Source organism: Rhinolophus sinicus, linkage group LG01, assembly GCF_036562045.2.
Source record: "Rhinolophus sinicus isolate RSC01 linkage group LG01, ASM3656204v1, whole genome shotgun sequence".
NCBI lineage: Eukaryota > Metazoa > Chordata > Mammalia > Chiroptera > Rhinolophidae > Rhinolophus > Rhinolophus sinicus.
Genome location: NC_133751.1, coordinates 56,357,397 through 56,374,436, shown reverse-complemented (window position 1 = coordinate 56,374,436; position 17,040 = coordinate 56,357,397). Strand labels below are relative to the sequence as shown.

The 17,040-nt window shown below is 47.8% G+C and overlaps 1 protein-coding gene across 8 annotated transcripts in view; it reads left to right on the top strand.

Annotated features, from left to right (window-relative positions):
• TMEM44 (transmembrane protein 44) overlaps positions 1-17,040 on the top strand; it is a 43,905-nt gene that overhangs the window by 8,808 nt on the left and 18,057 nt on the right. For 6 of the 8 annotated variants that reach the window (XR_002136650.2, XM_019723353.2, XM_074329667.1 and 3 more), the window contains 4 exons: positions 1,746-1,916; positions 3,570-3,707; positions 4,928-5,032; positions 10,407-10,565. Coding sequence is in view for 7 of the 8 variants with exons in the window: in XM_019723353.2 (XP_019578912.2) it covers positions 1,746-1,916; positions 3,570-3,707; positions 4,928-5,032; positions 10,407-10,565 (573 nt within the window). In the remaining variant the exon portion in view is untranslated. The remainder of the gene's footprint in view (positions 1-1,745; positions 1,917-3,569; positions 3,708-4,927; positions 5,033-10,406; positions 10,566-17,040) is intronic. The other 2 variants (XM_019723368.2, XM_019723361.2) reach the window with 1 other exon arrangement.

The following is a 17,040-nucleotide window of genomic DNA, read 5'->3' as shown; positions in this document are numbered from 1 at the left end:
TGAGTATCTCTGGTCCCATAAAGGAGAGCCCAGAGGTCAGGTCCCCTTATTAGGGAGAAACCCAGCAGGATTTGGGGTGTTCTAGGAAGCTGCTTCCAATTTACCCCTGGTGGGGTTGCTGAGGAGTAAGTGGAATGGCTGAGTGGCTTTGGAGGGAGAAGTTTCCATTCTTCTAGGAGCATGTCATTGCATGGACAGTGAAATCCAGACTGACCGTCAGGCGTTGTGCTGACAATAGTGGGAGTCGTCACTGCTGCAGGAGCTGTCTGAGGCATCCCAGCCCCCAGCGGGGATGTGCCAGGCAGCCACCAGGCTGGGTGTCCTCCCAGCTTCTGTCCTCACCTGCTAGACAAGGCCCTCATGTGCTGGAGAAATTCCTGCCACATTGCGAGTCACCATGCCAGTTCCATTCTTCAAGCAGTCACTGAGCACCTCCTGTGCACCCAGCACTGTAGGCAAATAGAGCCCTACAGGCCCTGGAACTGAGCCTGCAAAGAGACTGAGTTTTGCATTCAGTGGGCACCGTGAATGGGTTGGCATGTGAGTGAGCAGGGCTGATCAGCAACAGAGACAAGAGGCAGGAGGGCCCAGGTCCTAGCCCAGCTCTGCAAGTCACCTCCCATCTCTGGCCACCAGTGTCCTTTGTGAAATGTGGGCGGGCAGGCTGGAGGACCCTCCCAGGGGCTCCTCACCAGAGCTGTGCTGACTGGGGGAGCCGCTGCCTGGGCTGTGTGAGGCGGGAAGGGGTGCTGTCCCCACCCTCAGCCTCTGGGTCCCCTCCACTGGGTGCTGTCTGTACTGAGGGGATGGTGGGTCGGAAACAGGGAGGCCCAGGAACCAGGCTAGGAGAGATGCAGAGGGACATGCAACACTCCTGAGGAATCCTTTCAAGAGTTAAATAAAAATGAGGAAAATCAGCCCCAACAAGCTTTTACCCTGAATTTTTTCTGTTGCCTAGCCAAGGCCTGTATGTCTCTATGTCATCTAATGAGCAAATTAAGTTATAATATATGTATTAATTTATACTATGTAATTATATATAATTAGAAATATATAGTATTTGTGTATACATGAGGTATATATATAAAATGACTTTATACCTATAAAGGGTACTTACATATAAGCATTGCATGTTTCCTTTTAAAAAAATCAATATTTCTATTACTCATTCTCCAAAAATATCCCACTGGTTTCAAAATTTCCAGAATGTTACGTCTAATTTTCCTGACTTCCTTGTCTGGCCTTAGCTCGCCATAATTCAGTCTCCCTCATGTCCTCCCAGCTGACTGTCACAAGCCCCTGCCCAGTACTGGGTGCCAGGGGTACCAAGATGGGGACCTCGGCCCTGCTCTTAGGAGCCCTCTGTCCATCTGGCAGACAGATGCGTAAGGAGCTAAGTCATGATCAGGGGGAAAGGTGCTCCAGTACAGGGACGTGTCAGGTGTGATGGGACGCAGGAGAGGGAGTTACTTCGCTCTGCTTAGTGTGGAAGTGGGAACGGATGGTTTCCCAGAGTTGAGTTTAAGCCAGGATTTGAGGGATGAGTAGGAGTTCACCAGGCAAGGGCAGTAGCTTGCGCAAAAGCCGGAAGCCCAACAGAAGTAGCACCCTTAGGGATTTGTCTTGGGCAGAGAGTTTGCCGTCCCACCTGCTCTGCTACCAGGCCCTGGGTCTTAGCTCTAAGGGAACTGGGGGTTGGGGGTAGCAGTGTTCGTCCCTGCCCCAGCTTTCTCCTCTCTGCCCAGTGCCGTGGTAAGACGTTTCCCTTCATCCACCTGTGGACCCGGCTCCTGTTCGCCCTGGCTGGCCTCCTGTACGCCTCAGCCATCGTGGCCCATGACCGGCGGCCTGACTACCTGCTGCGGGCCACTCCCTGGTTCCTGACCTCCCTCGGCAGTGCTGCGCTGGACCTCGCTGTATCCACCCAGGCCCAGCAGGGCTTGACCGCCTGTTTCTCATCTCCCTGCCCCTGCCATGCCCCCCTTCCCTCTTCCTAGATGGAACTCTCTCCCAGTGGCCAGGAAGGCGGTTTGAAACCTGGGGCAGGCCAACACAATGGCAATGTGCGTTTTGTTTTGTTTCCTTTTTTTTTTTTAAATGAGAATAATTATATGTTGGGTGGAGCTCTGTGAGACAGCAAAAGGGATTGTAAAAGTCCTGGCCCTGGGATCAGAAGAGCTAGCTCCCAGTCTCAGTTCTGCTCCGGGTGGGGTTGGTCCCTGCCCTGTAGGAACCTGTTTTCCTCATCTTTGCCTTGCCTTTCTCACAGGCTGGGAAAGGGCTCTGCAAGCTGACCTGCTGTGCAGGGGTAATCATTCCCTCTCTTCTCTTTGGTCCTGGAGGCTGGGTTGGGAAAGCAGAGAGAAAAGTGGACAAGGGCTGCCCTTCATCAGTGATTATGAGCATCTTCCTGGTTCCCCGGGGCTGTGGCCTGATGTGCTGAGACCCTGGTGACCTTGGCATAAGGACCTCAAGGGCAAGCTAAGCTTAGACAGTGATGGGTGGAGATGGTGTGTGTGTGTGTGTGTGTGTGTGTGTGTGTGTGTGAAAAACCTGTGGATTTAGCATAAATAGTTCAGAAACTGATTTTCTCATGTACTGTGTTAGTTTGCTAGGGCTGCCATAACAAACGGCCACAAACCTGATGGCTTAAACAACAGAAATGTATTCTCTCAACTCTGGAGGCCAGCGGTGCAAAGTCCAGGCCGGGCCACCCTGGCTCCGAAGGCTCTCCAGGAGATTCTTTCCTTGTCTCTCCAGCGTCTGCTGGCTCCTGGTGTTCCTCGGCTTATGAGCATAATTTTAATTTCTGCCTCCAGTCTTCACATGGCCTTCTTCCCTTTGTGTACCTTTGTGTGTCCTCTCCTCTTATAAGGCCTCCTGTTGTGGGAGTTAGGGTCCACCCCAATCCACTATGACCTCATCTTAACTAATTTTTTTTTATACATAAATTTATTAGTTTCAGGTGCATAAGACAAAGCAATACTTAGATGTTTATCATTTATATCCCCCACACTGTGTGAACCCCCTTCCCCCCATCCACTATCCCTCTGACATCGCACACAGCCATTACATTTCCACTGTCTCTATTCCTAATGCTGTGCTCCGCTTCCTGTAACCATATACATACAAACATATACATATACATACATATATATATATATAAGATTACAGTTGGCATTCATTATTGTTCAGCTTCAGGTGATCTTAACTAATTTTTGAGTTGTGCATTTTGAGGTTCCAACTGGATGTAAATGCGGGGTGGGGGGGTGAGGTGGGGGACCACTGTCAACCCACTACAGGTTGTACCTGTAAGCCAAGCCCTTCAAGGAAGCTGTTTTCCAACATGCTTGTGTTTACCACGTATTTCCTAGGTGTTCGTTAGAAGCAGGCTCTTGCTGGGTGCTGGACCCTTGTGGGGAAAGTGTAGAGTCAGACCTGGCCCTGTCCTCAAATGAGCTCCCCGACCTGGGGAGGGAGCGCAGAGGGTGGGGCCTCGGGTCAGAGCCCAGGGCAGCACTGGGCAGCTGAAGCGTTCCACTTCCTTGGACCTTAGTTCCACGTCTCAGATCATCTTCCTTTCCTGGGTGATGAAAAGCAAGATGAGGCGGGCCTTGGGATTTCCTTCGGAAGCCAGAGAGAGCACCGACACCCAAGCCCTTCTGACCTGCGCAGAGAAAGAAGACAACCAGGAGGCGAGGAATGAGGCAGGTCTCACTGGCTGGGGAACTGCTAGTCCCACCGTGTTTGCGCTCAGAAGGAGCAGAGGCGGGCTCTCACCAGGGCCAGGCCTGGGGGCCTGGGGTCCCTCTGAACGTGGCCAGCTGGTCACTTTAGAAGACCACTATTCATGCCCAACAGTAGGGATGTCCTGAACAAATAGGGTCTTCCATTTTCCCAGTTACAACATATATTGTAAAAGTTTTTTGATTACTTAAGAACTTTAATATGTTTTAAGCAATGTAGATCAAATAATCAAATGTCCACTTACGCTATTTAGTGATTTACATACATATATACACACATACTCACAAGAGTGTATGTATATATGTATACATATACATATATGTACACATTTTATACATATATGTAATATTTAATTTTACATACTGCATAAATTAATATGTAACCTGACTGAGTTAATAAAATAGAAGATAGTGGTGGGTATGGCCAAGGTAAAAGGGATTTATATAGGTGCTTGGACCAAAGATCCAAGTTCCCATGAAGGTTCCAATGGGAGGTTATTTTCATCCATTCTAAAATTTATTATGAAATATTCCCAAAAGGGAGCTAAAATATTTAAAGAGAGCCCTGTGTGTCTTAGTGTTCTGAAGGGAAGAAGTTGAGACTTTGCAATCACTTCATCAGTCCTTTAGAGAAATGGTTCTCAAAGTGGGGTCCTTGGACCAGCACCGCCTGGGAACTTGTTAGGTTGCACCCAGCTCTACCAGATCCTAAACTCAGAGTGTTTTAATAAGTCCACTGGGCACTCCTATTACACACGACAGTTTGAGAACCACTGCTTTACAAAAGTATTCATTTCGCACCTGCTGCACTTGTTCCCAAACTTGACCATACTTTACAATTATCTATGGGGCTTTTAAACTCTGCAGGTCACATCCATACCAAGTAAGTCAGAATATCTGGCAGGGGGAGGGAGGGTGAGAATTAAACATCAGTTATTTTGTTTTTTAAATTGCCCAGGTGATTCCACTGTGCAGAAAAGTTTGGGAACCGTTGACACACTGTGATCTCAAAGAGAGAGATAAGATATATCTTATAGGAAGCAGAAAGTGAGATGCCATAAAATAATAGAAAAAACACTTTAGGGGGTTCTTTTGAAGAAAATGGGATCTTGTTTTTAGAAAATGTCTCCTGACTTTAAGAATTCCCCTCCCCTTTCTGTCTCCTTGTCTCTGCTTGAAAGAATTTGGATTGGGTGCCTCTCACCACACTACCACAATGCAAGTCACCAAGGACAATGGCAGCCATCAGTCGCTACATGGAGCTGACCATTGAGCCAGTGCAGCAGGTGAGTGGCCATGGGCCACAGCCAGGGGTCCAGAAGGTGACAAGTAGTCATAGAAGGCTTCCTGGAGGAGGTGGCCCTTTAGCTGCAGAATGGACAGGAGGAGGCAGAGAAGCATGAAAAAGAGGAAGGAGCTCTCCAGGGCAGATGGAGGTGAGTTTGGGAGATGAAAGGCTAGAGAGGAGGCAAGGGTAGGATTGTCACACCATGGAAGCTATCATCCTGAGGTGATAGAAGTCTAGGAAGCCTCAGTACTAGAGACTCAGGATCAGACATGCATTTTAGAGCCATCACGCAGGCAATGTTGGAGGACAGACTGGGGGAGATGAGATTAGAATCAAGGCAGCCAGTGAGGGTCTCTTGTAAGTTCAGGAAAGCGGTGGTATGGACTGAACCAAGGCTGGCACAAATGGAGAAGCAGAGATGGCGTGGAGAGAGTTGGCAAGTAGAGAGTTGAGGGGAGTGAGGATGTGGGGGTGAGGGACACCGAGGGCTCCAGATGTCTCCCAGGGCTCTGGCCTGCATGTGGGGTCCCTCAGGAGGAAAAGGATTAAAGGAAAGAAGGAGTGAGGTGACAAGTCCTCTCTGTTGTCCCACTGGCCCACTAAGACTGTTCTTGTGCAGGTTGCCGGTGACCTCCAGGGTGCTAAATCCTGGGGTCATTTCTGTCCTAGTTGAGATTCAGCTCACTTGGCCACTAGTGATATAGGAATATTTCTCTGTGAGTCCCCAAATGCTTGATGTAGGGGATTTTTGAGTGAGTGAGTGCCGGGATTGTGTCTCATGAGACCAAAGAATGGAAACACGGACCCAGGAGAGGCAAAGAGTTTTAAAAAGAGGATAGTTTATTGAAAGCAAAGGGTCAGAGCTCCCGAGCGGGAGGGGGTACCCAGTGACTGAGGCAAAAATTCTTACTTTTTATACCTTCCCTCACCTGCTTGGGGAAAGGGGGCTGGAGCCTTCTAATGGAATTCATCTATCAGGTTTGTCTTGTTTGCCCATCCTGAAGGGAATAACAAAATAACCCATTCCCATCTGCTCCTTTGTCTGGCCAAAAGGGATTTGAGAGAATTTATTAACCTCAAGGCACGTTCTCATATCTTTGTCCTGGAATGAAGGAGACATTCCAGAACCTGGAGTTTCAGGATATGGCTGCTTTTTGCTTATTCCACCAGGGACCTCCCTGTCTACCTAACGACATGCTAACTAACCTGTCTCACTAACTCCTTGTGATTTCTGGGGCCTTCATTTCCTGGCTTTGCTGCCACCCTCACAGGTCTTCTTTCCCTGTCACTTCTGCTAGCTTCTCCTGATGAGCTTGACATTAAGAATGCCCAGGTCCCAAGTGCAGTCCCAACAGGGCCACCTTCTCTTGGTATCCTCTTCCAGTGCCCTAGTGCCACAGCTGTACACACCAGCTCTTGCTGATTTCCCCCGTGCTTGTCTCCATCCATTTCCTCGCCCTCCACTCCAGTCTTGACTGCAGGCTGCCTAGTCAGCGTCACCACATGGCATCTCACTGCTATGGTGTCCAAAATGGAGTTCTGGGTTTCCATGCCCAGACCTCTCCCCATCTTCCTCGTCTCAGTAAAGGACACTATTTTCTGTGCACTTGGTCAAACCCTAAGTTCCTCTCTTTCCCTCTCTATGCGCCCATGCCCATCTGATCCATTTTCAAGTCTTGTAAATACTGCTTTTTAAATACATGCAGTAGCGACAGAATTGGTTTTCCTCTCCGCTGCTATTTTTGTCCCGTCCTCTCCATCTGCAAGGGTCTCTTACAAATGTAAATTACATCTTGTTTCTCCTTTGTTTAAAACCCTCCTCTGGCTTTCCATTCCAGCAGAATGGAATCGAAACCCCTTCCACAGACTTGCAGGACCCTGTCAAGGCTGAACTCCCCCCCTGACTGCCTCCTGTTCCCTTCCCTTTTCACTCCTCCCTCCAGGCATAGGATTTCTCTTCATTCCTCTGCCTAGATGCTCTTCCTTCGGTTTTTTTTGTTGTTGTTGTTTCTTTTTTCCAACATGGTTGGCTTTTCTTCAGACTTCAATTAAAATGTCACCTTCTCCAAAGGTCTTCCCCAACCACCCATTCAAAAATAGCCTCCATCTCTGTTGTGTTACTTTACTTTATTACCTTTTAAAATGCTCTGCAAAGCACATAGCAGGATCTTTCACTTTTGTTGGTTGTCTGTTTCCTGCTGGGATATAACCTTTGTCTCCTTCCGTTTTGTTTGCCTAGACTCTGGTGTGTCACATCACAGGCTGTCAGTATAGCTGTGTTGGGAACACAGAGTTCAATGGGACCACCCCTGCAGGACATACTGATGCTCAGAGAAAGTTTGCGCCCGAGACATAAGTTTTATTCTTTGTTGTTCTTCCTGGGAAAGTGGGTGCAGGTAACCTGTATGTGCTGTAAGTGAGGTTCAGGGAGAATCAGAGCATGCTTTCACAATGAAGTGCCCACTTCAGCCATTAAATCCTTCTGATGGGAAGGTGGGTGGGTGATGGGAGGCCCTGAGGAAAGCACGGAACCCTGGCAGCCAAAGCTTTACACAAGACATTTGTAAATCATGGAACTTCTGAAAAATAATAGAGCAAAAGTGGCATTCACTTTAACCGTTCCAGTACTTGAATCCTGAGTAGATTCCTGCTGGGGAACAGACTCCACGAGAGGAGGCTGTTCCTCTTTCATTCTCTTCCACTGAGATTTTTTTTGAGCAAATGCTTGCCCTCGGCCTCTTCCTTCTGTGTCCAGCAGAGGGCGACAGGTGTCTTGGAGACAGCTCCCAGGCGGAAGCCTGGAGCCCCACCTTCCAACCTGGGCAGGAAGCCACCTCCCTGTGCTCTAGAGCCTCCATACCCACGATGGTCTATTTATTGAGGGCTAACTACTTGCCAGGCTCTGAGTATATAATTAACAGCCAATGTTTCCATGATTTTTATTGTACTGGTCATAGTGCTCAGAGTAGTGGCCCAAGTGCTTTACATTATAACTCTTTTAATCCTCCAACCAACCCCTGAGGCAGTTACCCTCATTTTACAGATGAGGAAAATGGGGTACAGAGAGGTTAAGCAACTTGCTCAAGGTCACACAGTTTGTCAGTGGTAGAACCAGGATTCAGACTTGTCTCTCCCTGAGTCTGTGCCCTTGACCACTGTATACACTGCCTCTTGGCATAATCACTGACACCAAAGTAAGCACTTGATAAATGGCTGTTTTTTGAAATGATCATTAACACAAATTTTCACAACAATGTACAAGGTAGATACTATTATTAGGTTGGTGCAAAAGTAACTGCAGTTTAAAAGGTTAAAAAAAGTTGCAAAAACCGCTATTTTGCACCAACCTAATATTATGTATTAACAATTAATCATTTTATTATTATTTGAAACTGAGGCGCAGAGAAGATTAAGTCAGTTGCCCAAGATCCCATAGTTAGAAAATTACAGATATAGGTTTCAAACAGCCTGTTTGATTCTGGGACCTGAGCTTTTATAAAGAGAACATACGCTCTGTGCTGCCATATGCCAGCTCAGTCAGCAAATGTTTTCTTTTTTTCATGAGAATTTCCCAGTGGGCAGGGTTGTGCTGAGATATATGTCATGTGCGTTGATATATGTCCTGATTGGACAGCCACCTGGAAGTGGGTAACAAGTGGTACCACAGGGTCCCTCCCGCCCCCACCCCTGAGCATTAGTCCTAAGGAGGGATTTTCCAAGAGGTACAGCCCAGATTCAGGCTGAGCTGAGTGGTCAGGGGCCGTGGGGTCCTGGGGATCAACAGGTTGGAGTGTGTGAAAACTCAAGTTTATCTGTTCGCTCAGGTGTGGTCAGGCCCTGAGGAATTTGTAGAATCTATCGTTGTTGTTGCCTGGGAGCCATCTGCTCCCCCCACCTCCCCGACCCTGCCCAGGGGTGGCCCAGAGACACTGCCTCTGTCTCCTTTGTAGACTTGCTCTGCCTGTTCAGCTGACTCTCACAGGAAACTATGCACTTACACTGAAGACATGTTCCAGTCTCGCTGAAGCCCTGTGTGATTTGGGGTCCAATATGAGTAGCTGTTCTTCTCATGTGTCTGGGACACTTACATCTGAGCCCTGTGATACCACTTCAAAGGAAGCAAGGCAGGGATTACTACCCCCTTTTATAGATTAAGAAATGAGATTGAAGGAGGATTAATTTCCTGCCTAGGTCACATGGTTAGTTGGTGGAAGATACAGGTCCAGAAGGTGGGTTGTTCCCACTGCAGTGTGTCAGTGGAATGACTGGAATCCTGCGTGGCTCTGAAACCCTAGCCCACAGAGTGTCAAGGATCTCTAAGCAAGTACCTCCTCCCTGCTCCCCACTCCCGCTGTGAGCCCTATGGGAGGAAGCTCTCTTCCGAGCTAGATATAGATATAGATATAGATGTAAATAGAAAGATGATTGATAGATAGACAATTGATAGAATGTAGATAGAAAGAAAGATGATTGATAGATGTTTGGTTGATAGAAGTTTGATAGATAGTAGATAATAGAATATAGATAGATGATAGATATGATTGATAGGTAATGGATAGAAGGATAGATGATAGAATATAGATAAAAAGAAATGATAGGTACATAGATAGATGATAGAAAGTTGATAAATGATAGATGGTAGATTGACAGACAATAGATAGAATATAGATAGAAAGATTATGATAGATCTATAGATGATTGATAGATAGACAGACAGACAGACAGATAATCCGCCTTAAACCTTCCCAGCTCACTTTCTGCTGCTGTAGAGCAGAAAGGGTATGAGTCTGTAAAGCGTCTATGGAGTGCATTTTTGGCAATAGCTGTCCAAATTACAAATGCACATACCCTCTAACCCCCAAGTTCCGCTTCTAGGAATTTATCCTTTAAATACCCTGAGATTTTAGCTGTACAATATAATTTACTTTTGCAATCATTGTTGATTGTAAATGCGAGAGATCGGAAATACCCTAAAGACCCATCAGGAGATTGTGAGCACCTATGCAATGCTACCAAAAAAAATCTGACTTAATAGTATCTCTGAGACACATTAAGTTTTTAAAAAAGCAAGATGCATAAGAGTGTAGAACATGCTACCATTTGTGGATATATATATATATATATATATATATATATATATATATATGCACATTTGATCACATGTGTTTAGACTGTCTGGAAGGATACACAGGAGAGTGAGCTCTGGCTGCCTCTGGGGAATACTGGATGGCTGGTGGATGAGGGTGGAGGTAGGCGTTACACTCTACACCCTTTCCTACCTTTTGACCACTGGAGTAGGTGAGTGCTTTTACAATTCAAAAGTAAAGAAGTGAAGTAAGCTTCCTGCCCGCCCTTCCCCACACACCTTGCAGGCAGGCTGCAGCGCCACCAGGCTGCCTGGCGACGGACAAACAAACACGGGAGCGGCATCCCCGCAGGAGCCCCCCTCCTACCCTCCCGTTAAGGTCATCCGGGCCCGCGTGTCTTCCAGCAGCTCCTCCGAGGTCCCCTCCATCAACTCCGACCTTGAGGTACACGTGGTTGCTTGCGGAAGGGTGCATGGTTGCCCTCCTTCACCAGCCCTTACCAGTGCCTCCTGAGTGCTTATGCTGCGGTTCTCAAATCCACCCACGCTAACCTCATGCATGCTAAATACTGAATAAGCCTCTGCTGGCTTCTGTGTGAGGAGTTTCCCACACTGTCAGTGCTGAGAAGGGGTTTCCACAGTCAAATGAGTCAGGGAAACATTGCGTAGTGCAGCGTGGTCTCCAAGAATCACTTGCACAGTCAAGTCTTGGGAACATAAATGCACGAATAATAAACTTGAAAGGGTCTCAGTGTTTCCCAACTCATCTGACCATGGAAGCTTCCCCTCCACCCCAGGAGCAGCTGCATCCTGTGGTGCCATCAGGGTTATGGTGGGGAGGGGGAGGGGGTCATACGAGGTCTGACAATTAAGTTCGCAAACTTGTTGCAAGGATGTTGCTAACCTTTTTTGATATCAGGGATTATTCATTATGATTTGTACCAACGGGATAGTTACCCAAGTTTACTATTTGGAAGTACTGAAAAGGCTGCATGAAAAAGTTAACGACCAGAACTTTTCGCCAACAATTCATGGCTCTTTCATCATGATAATGCACCAGCTCACATGGCACTGTCTGTGAGGGAGTTTTTAGCCAGTAAACAAACAACTGTATTGGGACACCCTCTACTCACCTGATCTGGCCCTCAGTGACTTCTCTCTTTACCCGAAGATAAAGTAAATATTGAAAGGAAGACATTTGGATGACATTCAGGACATCAAGGGTAATAGGATGACAGCTCTGATGGCCATTCCAAAAAAAGAGTTCCAAAATTGCTTTGAAGGTTGGACGAGGCACTGGCGTCCGTGCATAGCTTCCTAAGGGGAGTACTTCAAAGGTGACCGTAGTGATATTCAGCAATGAGGTATGTGGCACTTTTTCTGGGATGAGTTCACGAACTTAATTGTCTGATCTCGTAGAAGCCTGGCACTTTCACAAACTTTGCCTCATTTTGAATTTTTGGATCCGTAAACAAAACATCACATTTCGGATACTGCACATGGGTGTAACCCTCTCGTCTGAGCTGTCCTGTAACGCTCAGCCCCACACCTGTGGCTTCCAGCCCTGTTTATGAGGAAGTTTCCCTCTGTGGAAAAGGAGAACAAGGACAGTGTAGCGGACAGGTGCTGTCAGCAGGAAGGTGTCAACTGTATTTTGGGGGTGGAAGGACTGTCATTCTGGGTTTGTGTTCTACTATGTTAAAATGCCCTTTTATGAAGTGATGATAATGGTAGTTGGCATTGAATTTTTTTGTTTTGGTTTTAATGGCTTTATTTGGCAAAATAATCCATTAGTTGTTCTAAGTAAGTCCCCCAAATTCCTTGAACTCATAGTGGACGCTGAAATCCTAAAGACTCAGAGCCATTAATCTGTGGGATAAAGTCCAGATTCCTTAGTGTGAGGTTCCAGACCTTTCACACCTGCCCCAGCTTTGTGCCCCTCCCCTGCCCTCACCTAGATGTGCCCCTTGTCTGTGGCGGTGGCCTGTTGCCCCATCCCCAGCCTCTGGGCCTTTCTACCTGGGGATTTTCTCTGACCCAATTTCCATGTGTTGGAATCCTACCCAGATGCCACCTGTTATGTGAAACTAACCCACCCTCCCCCCTACACACACACACACACACACACACACACACACACACACACACACACACTCACATGCACACACACGTTATAAAGCTCCTTCCCTTGAGTGCCCGGAGCATATACCTCTCTCACACAACTTCCATTGTTTGCTGTGTAGCGGGTGAGCTGTATGGGCCTGTCTCCCTTGCCAGGCTGTGCAGGAGATTTTAGGCGTAGGGCCAGGGCCGCCTGCATCTTTTTCTGTCCCTCAGCACAGCTGGTCATTGAGAGCTGGGTTTTGAGTGAGGAATTCTGCATCAGACCAAGGACCATTTGGGGTCCGTGTATCCCAGTGTCGTGCAGTGTTGTTTATTTCTTGGATCCAGTCCCCCACGACACATGGCTTGTCAGCCTGGAGCCAGTAGTCTGGGCAGAGATCTAAAGACTTAACAGGGAAAGAATGAGCCTGGCAACAAAGTGTGTTCAGTGAGGAGAAGGGACAGTTAAGTCAGCAAGTCAGGGATGGGCTGGGGAAAGCGGGAAGCAGCATTCACTCTGTGGAAACAAGGACACATTTGTCCCTCACCCGCAATTAGAGGTAAGGACTGGACAGTGACCTTGAGAAATTCGGGCATTTGTCTTTGTGGCTAGCGTGGGTCATTTCTGTTTTGCATTCCTTATTCTTCTCCTACTCTATTATCTCTCTGTTTTTACACTTTTTTTTAACTATATAAATTCCAAGGGGACAAGGTCACACGTAAATTGGGCAAATGGAAATGAATGCTTTTGCTCATGTAAGGAATACATTTAAGAAGCGCAGCTACCCCAGCCCACACTCCCATAACCCCTAGCTCACTCCTTCTGTTTCACTCCCTAAAACATACATACACTCTGAATGACAAAGCTACAGAGCCCTGTAAAGAACTACCTTAGAATTTCACTAGACATATACACTAACAGGTCAAACGGGCTGTAAAGCTGCCAATACAAAAGGTTAATATATGAGCAGGACACAGTGAAGCTTTTCTCAGGTTTGTGATCCGTTGGGCCACTGGTGATCTACATTTTCTGCTCTTAAAAGTAATACATATTTATTATAGACAATTTGGAAAATGTAAAGAAGAAAATTAAAATTAATCCACGAGCCTGCCAACCAGTGGCTGCCTCTGGATGGAGGGATTGTGCAGGCTTGACAGCCTGCCCTGTTTTTCAGAGCAACGTTCCTTTAAGATCCTGGTTCCTTTGTGGCTGAATGTGAGCAAGAAGGTGTCTTTGAACAGATGAGTGTAACCCAGTATTTGACCTGTCTGTTTCATAGCACACATTTTCTCAGGGTGGAATTTGACAGAAAAGTGCGTGAGGACATGGACTGGCCCAAACCCCTCTCACAGGGTGGAAGGTACTTGGTCAGTTGGTCACGGCTGAGAGTCTGATCTTTGCCTTACTCGTCCAGACCACACTCCTAAGGGACAAAAGCGTATGGATCAGTGCTGGGGCCCCAGGTTGTCACTTCCTCTGGGGTGTAGCTTCTCTTGCTCCCAGGATTTCACAATTTAAATAGCTCGTGACATTGGGCCGAGACACCTGGGGCTCCTTTCCCCTCTCTTGGGATGCCCTCCACCCCCACCTGTCTCCCCTGGGTCTGCTAAGGGGGCATTTGGTGCCCTCAACCACCTCTCCTGGTCCGTGTCTGTTGCCAACCAACCTGGCTTCTGCTTCTGCTTGGCCCCGTGGGTCCGTAAGTGAATGCTGTCCAGCTCCCACCGTGGAGGCCTGTGAGCCTGGGGGCCACTGTGTGTCATTAAGATAATGTGTTTCTCTCTTGTGTGGCCCTTCATGATTTTATAACTCAACTCTCAGATGGTGGTTTTATGTCCATGTCCTTGGGGCACATGCTGGCTATTTCAAATACTTCCTGCAGCGCTGGGGAAGGTAGAGAAAAAGAGCGGTGCCTCAACAATACACTGTAGCCACAGTACTCTGACTCCCTAAGTGTTTTTAAATCTATTAATAAGAATAACAGTGCTCACTGCTAACAGCGACCGTGTACATGTGAGGGGCCAGGCACTGCATAGTCTGTGCTTTACAAGCACTGTTTGGTATAATCCTCTCAACAGCCCTGAGAAGGTACCTTTGTTATTCTTGTTTTCCAGAAGAGGGGACTGGGACTCAGTGAATTTAAGTAACTGGTCAACAACAACAACAATAATAGGTGACAGACCTGGAATTTGAAACCAGCTCTGTCTGGCTCTGAAATCCCTGTTGTAACCACTGCTTTAGCAGGAACTGGTACCCAGGGAGGTATGTAGGACCAGATCTATTAACCATCATTCTCATTTTAGAGATGAGAAAACTGACTCCCCAGGACTCTTTCCACTCACCTGTGCTCTGCCTGGGTTTTCTGGGAGTGCCCTCTGTAACAGACAGGATAAAACAGTGGGATTTGCAAGTAATTCCAATGATGGCAGAACAGGAAAAGGGGTGAGACAGAGACAGACTTAGTCTGTGGGAGCTCTTATGGAGGGAGAATTTGGATTATTTTCACCTTTCCTCAAGTGTCCACTGGCTGGGCTGGTCAGGGCACCAGGTGAATGACATTGGAGCCTCAATGTGACCCGTGATCTTTTAGAGAGGCCATTTGCTTGGGTTGTGTGGATTTCCAGACATCTCCACAAGAGATGGCACACTCCACAGAGACTGTGGACCCACTCATTCATTCGCTCACTCACCCCTTTGACACAAGGTAGACCCAGTCCTGGCACCGCCATCCGGAGGGCGTACTGGACTGATGTTGAGTAAGGATGACTGCCCCCATGGCCCAGGGGTGGGGGCCGAGGCCAGACAGAGCAGGGCTCTTGGGCGTAGCCTTCTCACTTTCCTGTTTATGAGTGCAGGGTTGACTTTCCCCCAGCATTGAAACTGTTCCTCTGTCTTTTAAAAGTTTTATTTTTTTTTAGCCCCTGGCATGCAAGAAAAGATTAAGTACAGTTTTGTGACAAAAGAGCATTTCGTCATTTTTTTCCTTCTGTGCTTCCTAGCAATGCCACAGACCTGGCATAAGAAGCTTTGTAGGAATCATACAAGGAGGACGTTTCTGTCATTGGCACAAAGTCTGCGTGTTGGAGAATGACTGTGAGTGGAGCTGGTGCAGTTGTGTGTGTGGGGGGGGGGGGAAAGGAGGGGGAATGAGAACGGGGCCAAACACCAGATTGCTCTGTCTGATAGAGGGTCCCAGGCCTGTGTCCCGTGAATTCTGTGCCTCAGGCGCTTGACAACTGGGACTGCTTGTTCCCATTCCAAACCCTGCTTCCAGCACCAGCAGATTGGGACACAGTCCCATGGATGTTTGCCATTCTTAAAGCCAAATCATTCTTTTAAGGAATAAATAAATCACACACACACACGCATGCATGCACACACGCACGCACACACACACACTGCTCATTTTAGAAGGAAATACATATAAGTAAGAAGAAAGAGGCCAGAATATTCCAATAGGCACCAAAGGCCAGAAATGAAGTTGAGGATGTGGGTTCTCCCTGCCATGAGACAATGAAAGATAATGCATCCTAAAACGTGGGAGGCAGTCAGCTGGTTCCCTGCAGGTGAGGACAGACACTCCCCGGGGCCCCCACAGGGAACCGGCTATGCGGGAGAAAGGACTGACCAGGATTCCGGCCGACACAGGGCCTTGTCAGGGTTCCTGCTGCCCTGCACTCGACTTCTTGAGTTTTTGTTTCTCCCTCTGTAAATGGAAATCATGAGACCAGCCCTGCCTGTATTACAGAGGGACTGTGAGGATCAAATGGGGGTGCTGCTGGGGCTTTGCAAGACAATCAAAGGTGTGATATGCTGTGCAGTGGCATATGGGCTGGCAGTGGACTCCAGTACTCACTCCGGCACTTTTAGCCGTGGAAACAGGCAAAGCCCATGCATTTCTCCAGACCTGCTCTGAAGGTGGAGGTAGTGAGCTCAGGGAAGATGGTGAAGCTCCACCAAGGTCAGAATGTAAAGGAGCTTTGGTGCAGGAGAGCACTGGTCCCCTAAATGCTCATTCTGAAAGCCCCGCTTTCGACTGGGCGTCCGACTTAGCACTGTGACCCTAAGTGTCAGTGTGTGGTTGAAAGAGGTAGACGGGGGTCAGTCACACTGAGTCAATTCTTAGACGTAGAAAAGCTTCCATTTAGAAGATGAAAGGGTCAACCACCAGCCAAACGCGTTAATGTCCTTGACAGCACAGTAGCGCAGGCTGCTGGGTCTGCCCAGATGCCACTCTCGGGATACCTCCTCTGGCCACCTCAGTGTCTAGAAGCATTTCCAAGTCCACTGCCCCCAATCCAGGGAAGAGCCTTACTACTTCTGCTTGAACCAGGGCAGGCACTCCTGACTGGGCCCCTGCCTCCATCTCTCCTTCCATTGCTGTCCTACCCAGGATCTTCCCAATACTCGATCCCAGCCCCACGGCCTCCCTGCTCTCAAGCCTTCTGTGGCTCCTTACTACTTACATTTTAAGTCCGAACCCCTTAACCTGACCTCCAGGACACTTAGTTGTCTGGCCCTGGGCCAACTCTCCAGGTTTTTCTCGGCACATCCAGTCAGCTTTCCCTTCTCTACGTTCCTCTGCTTATTTCAGTCTTCTCTTTCTGACCTTCAAAGTCCTGGTGAAATCCTGCTTCCTCCAGGAAGTCTTCCTGGTGTTCCTGGTAAGGTGCTAGATTTAACAGGCAAAAAATACAGGACGTCAATGAAATGTGAATTTCAGATGAACATACCTACACCAAAACATTTTTCCAAAATTCAGATTTCACTGGGCAGCCTGTGTTTTATCTGGCAACCCTGCTTCTGAATCACACTT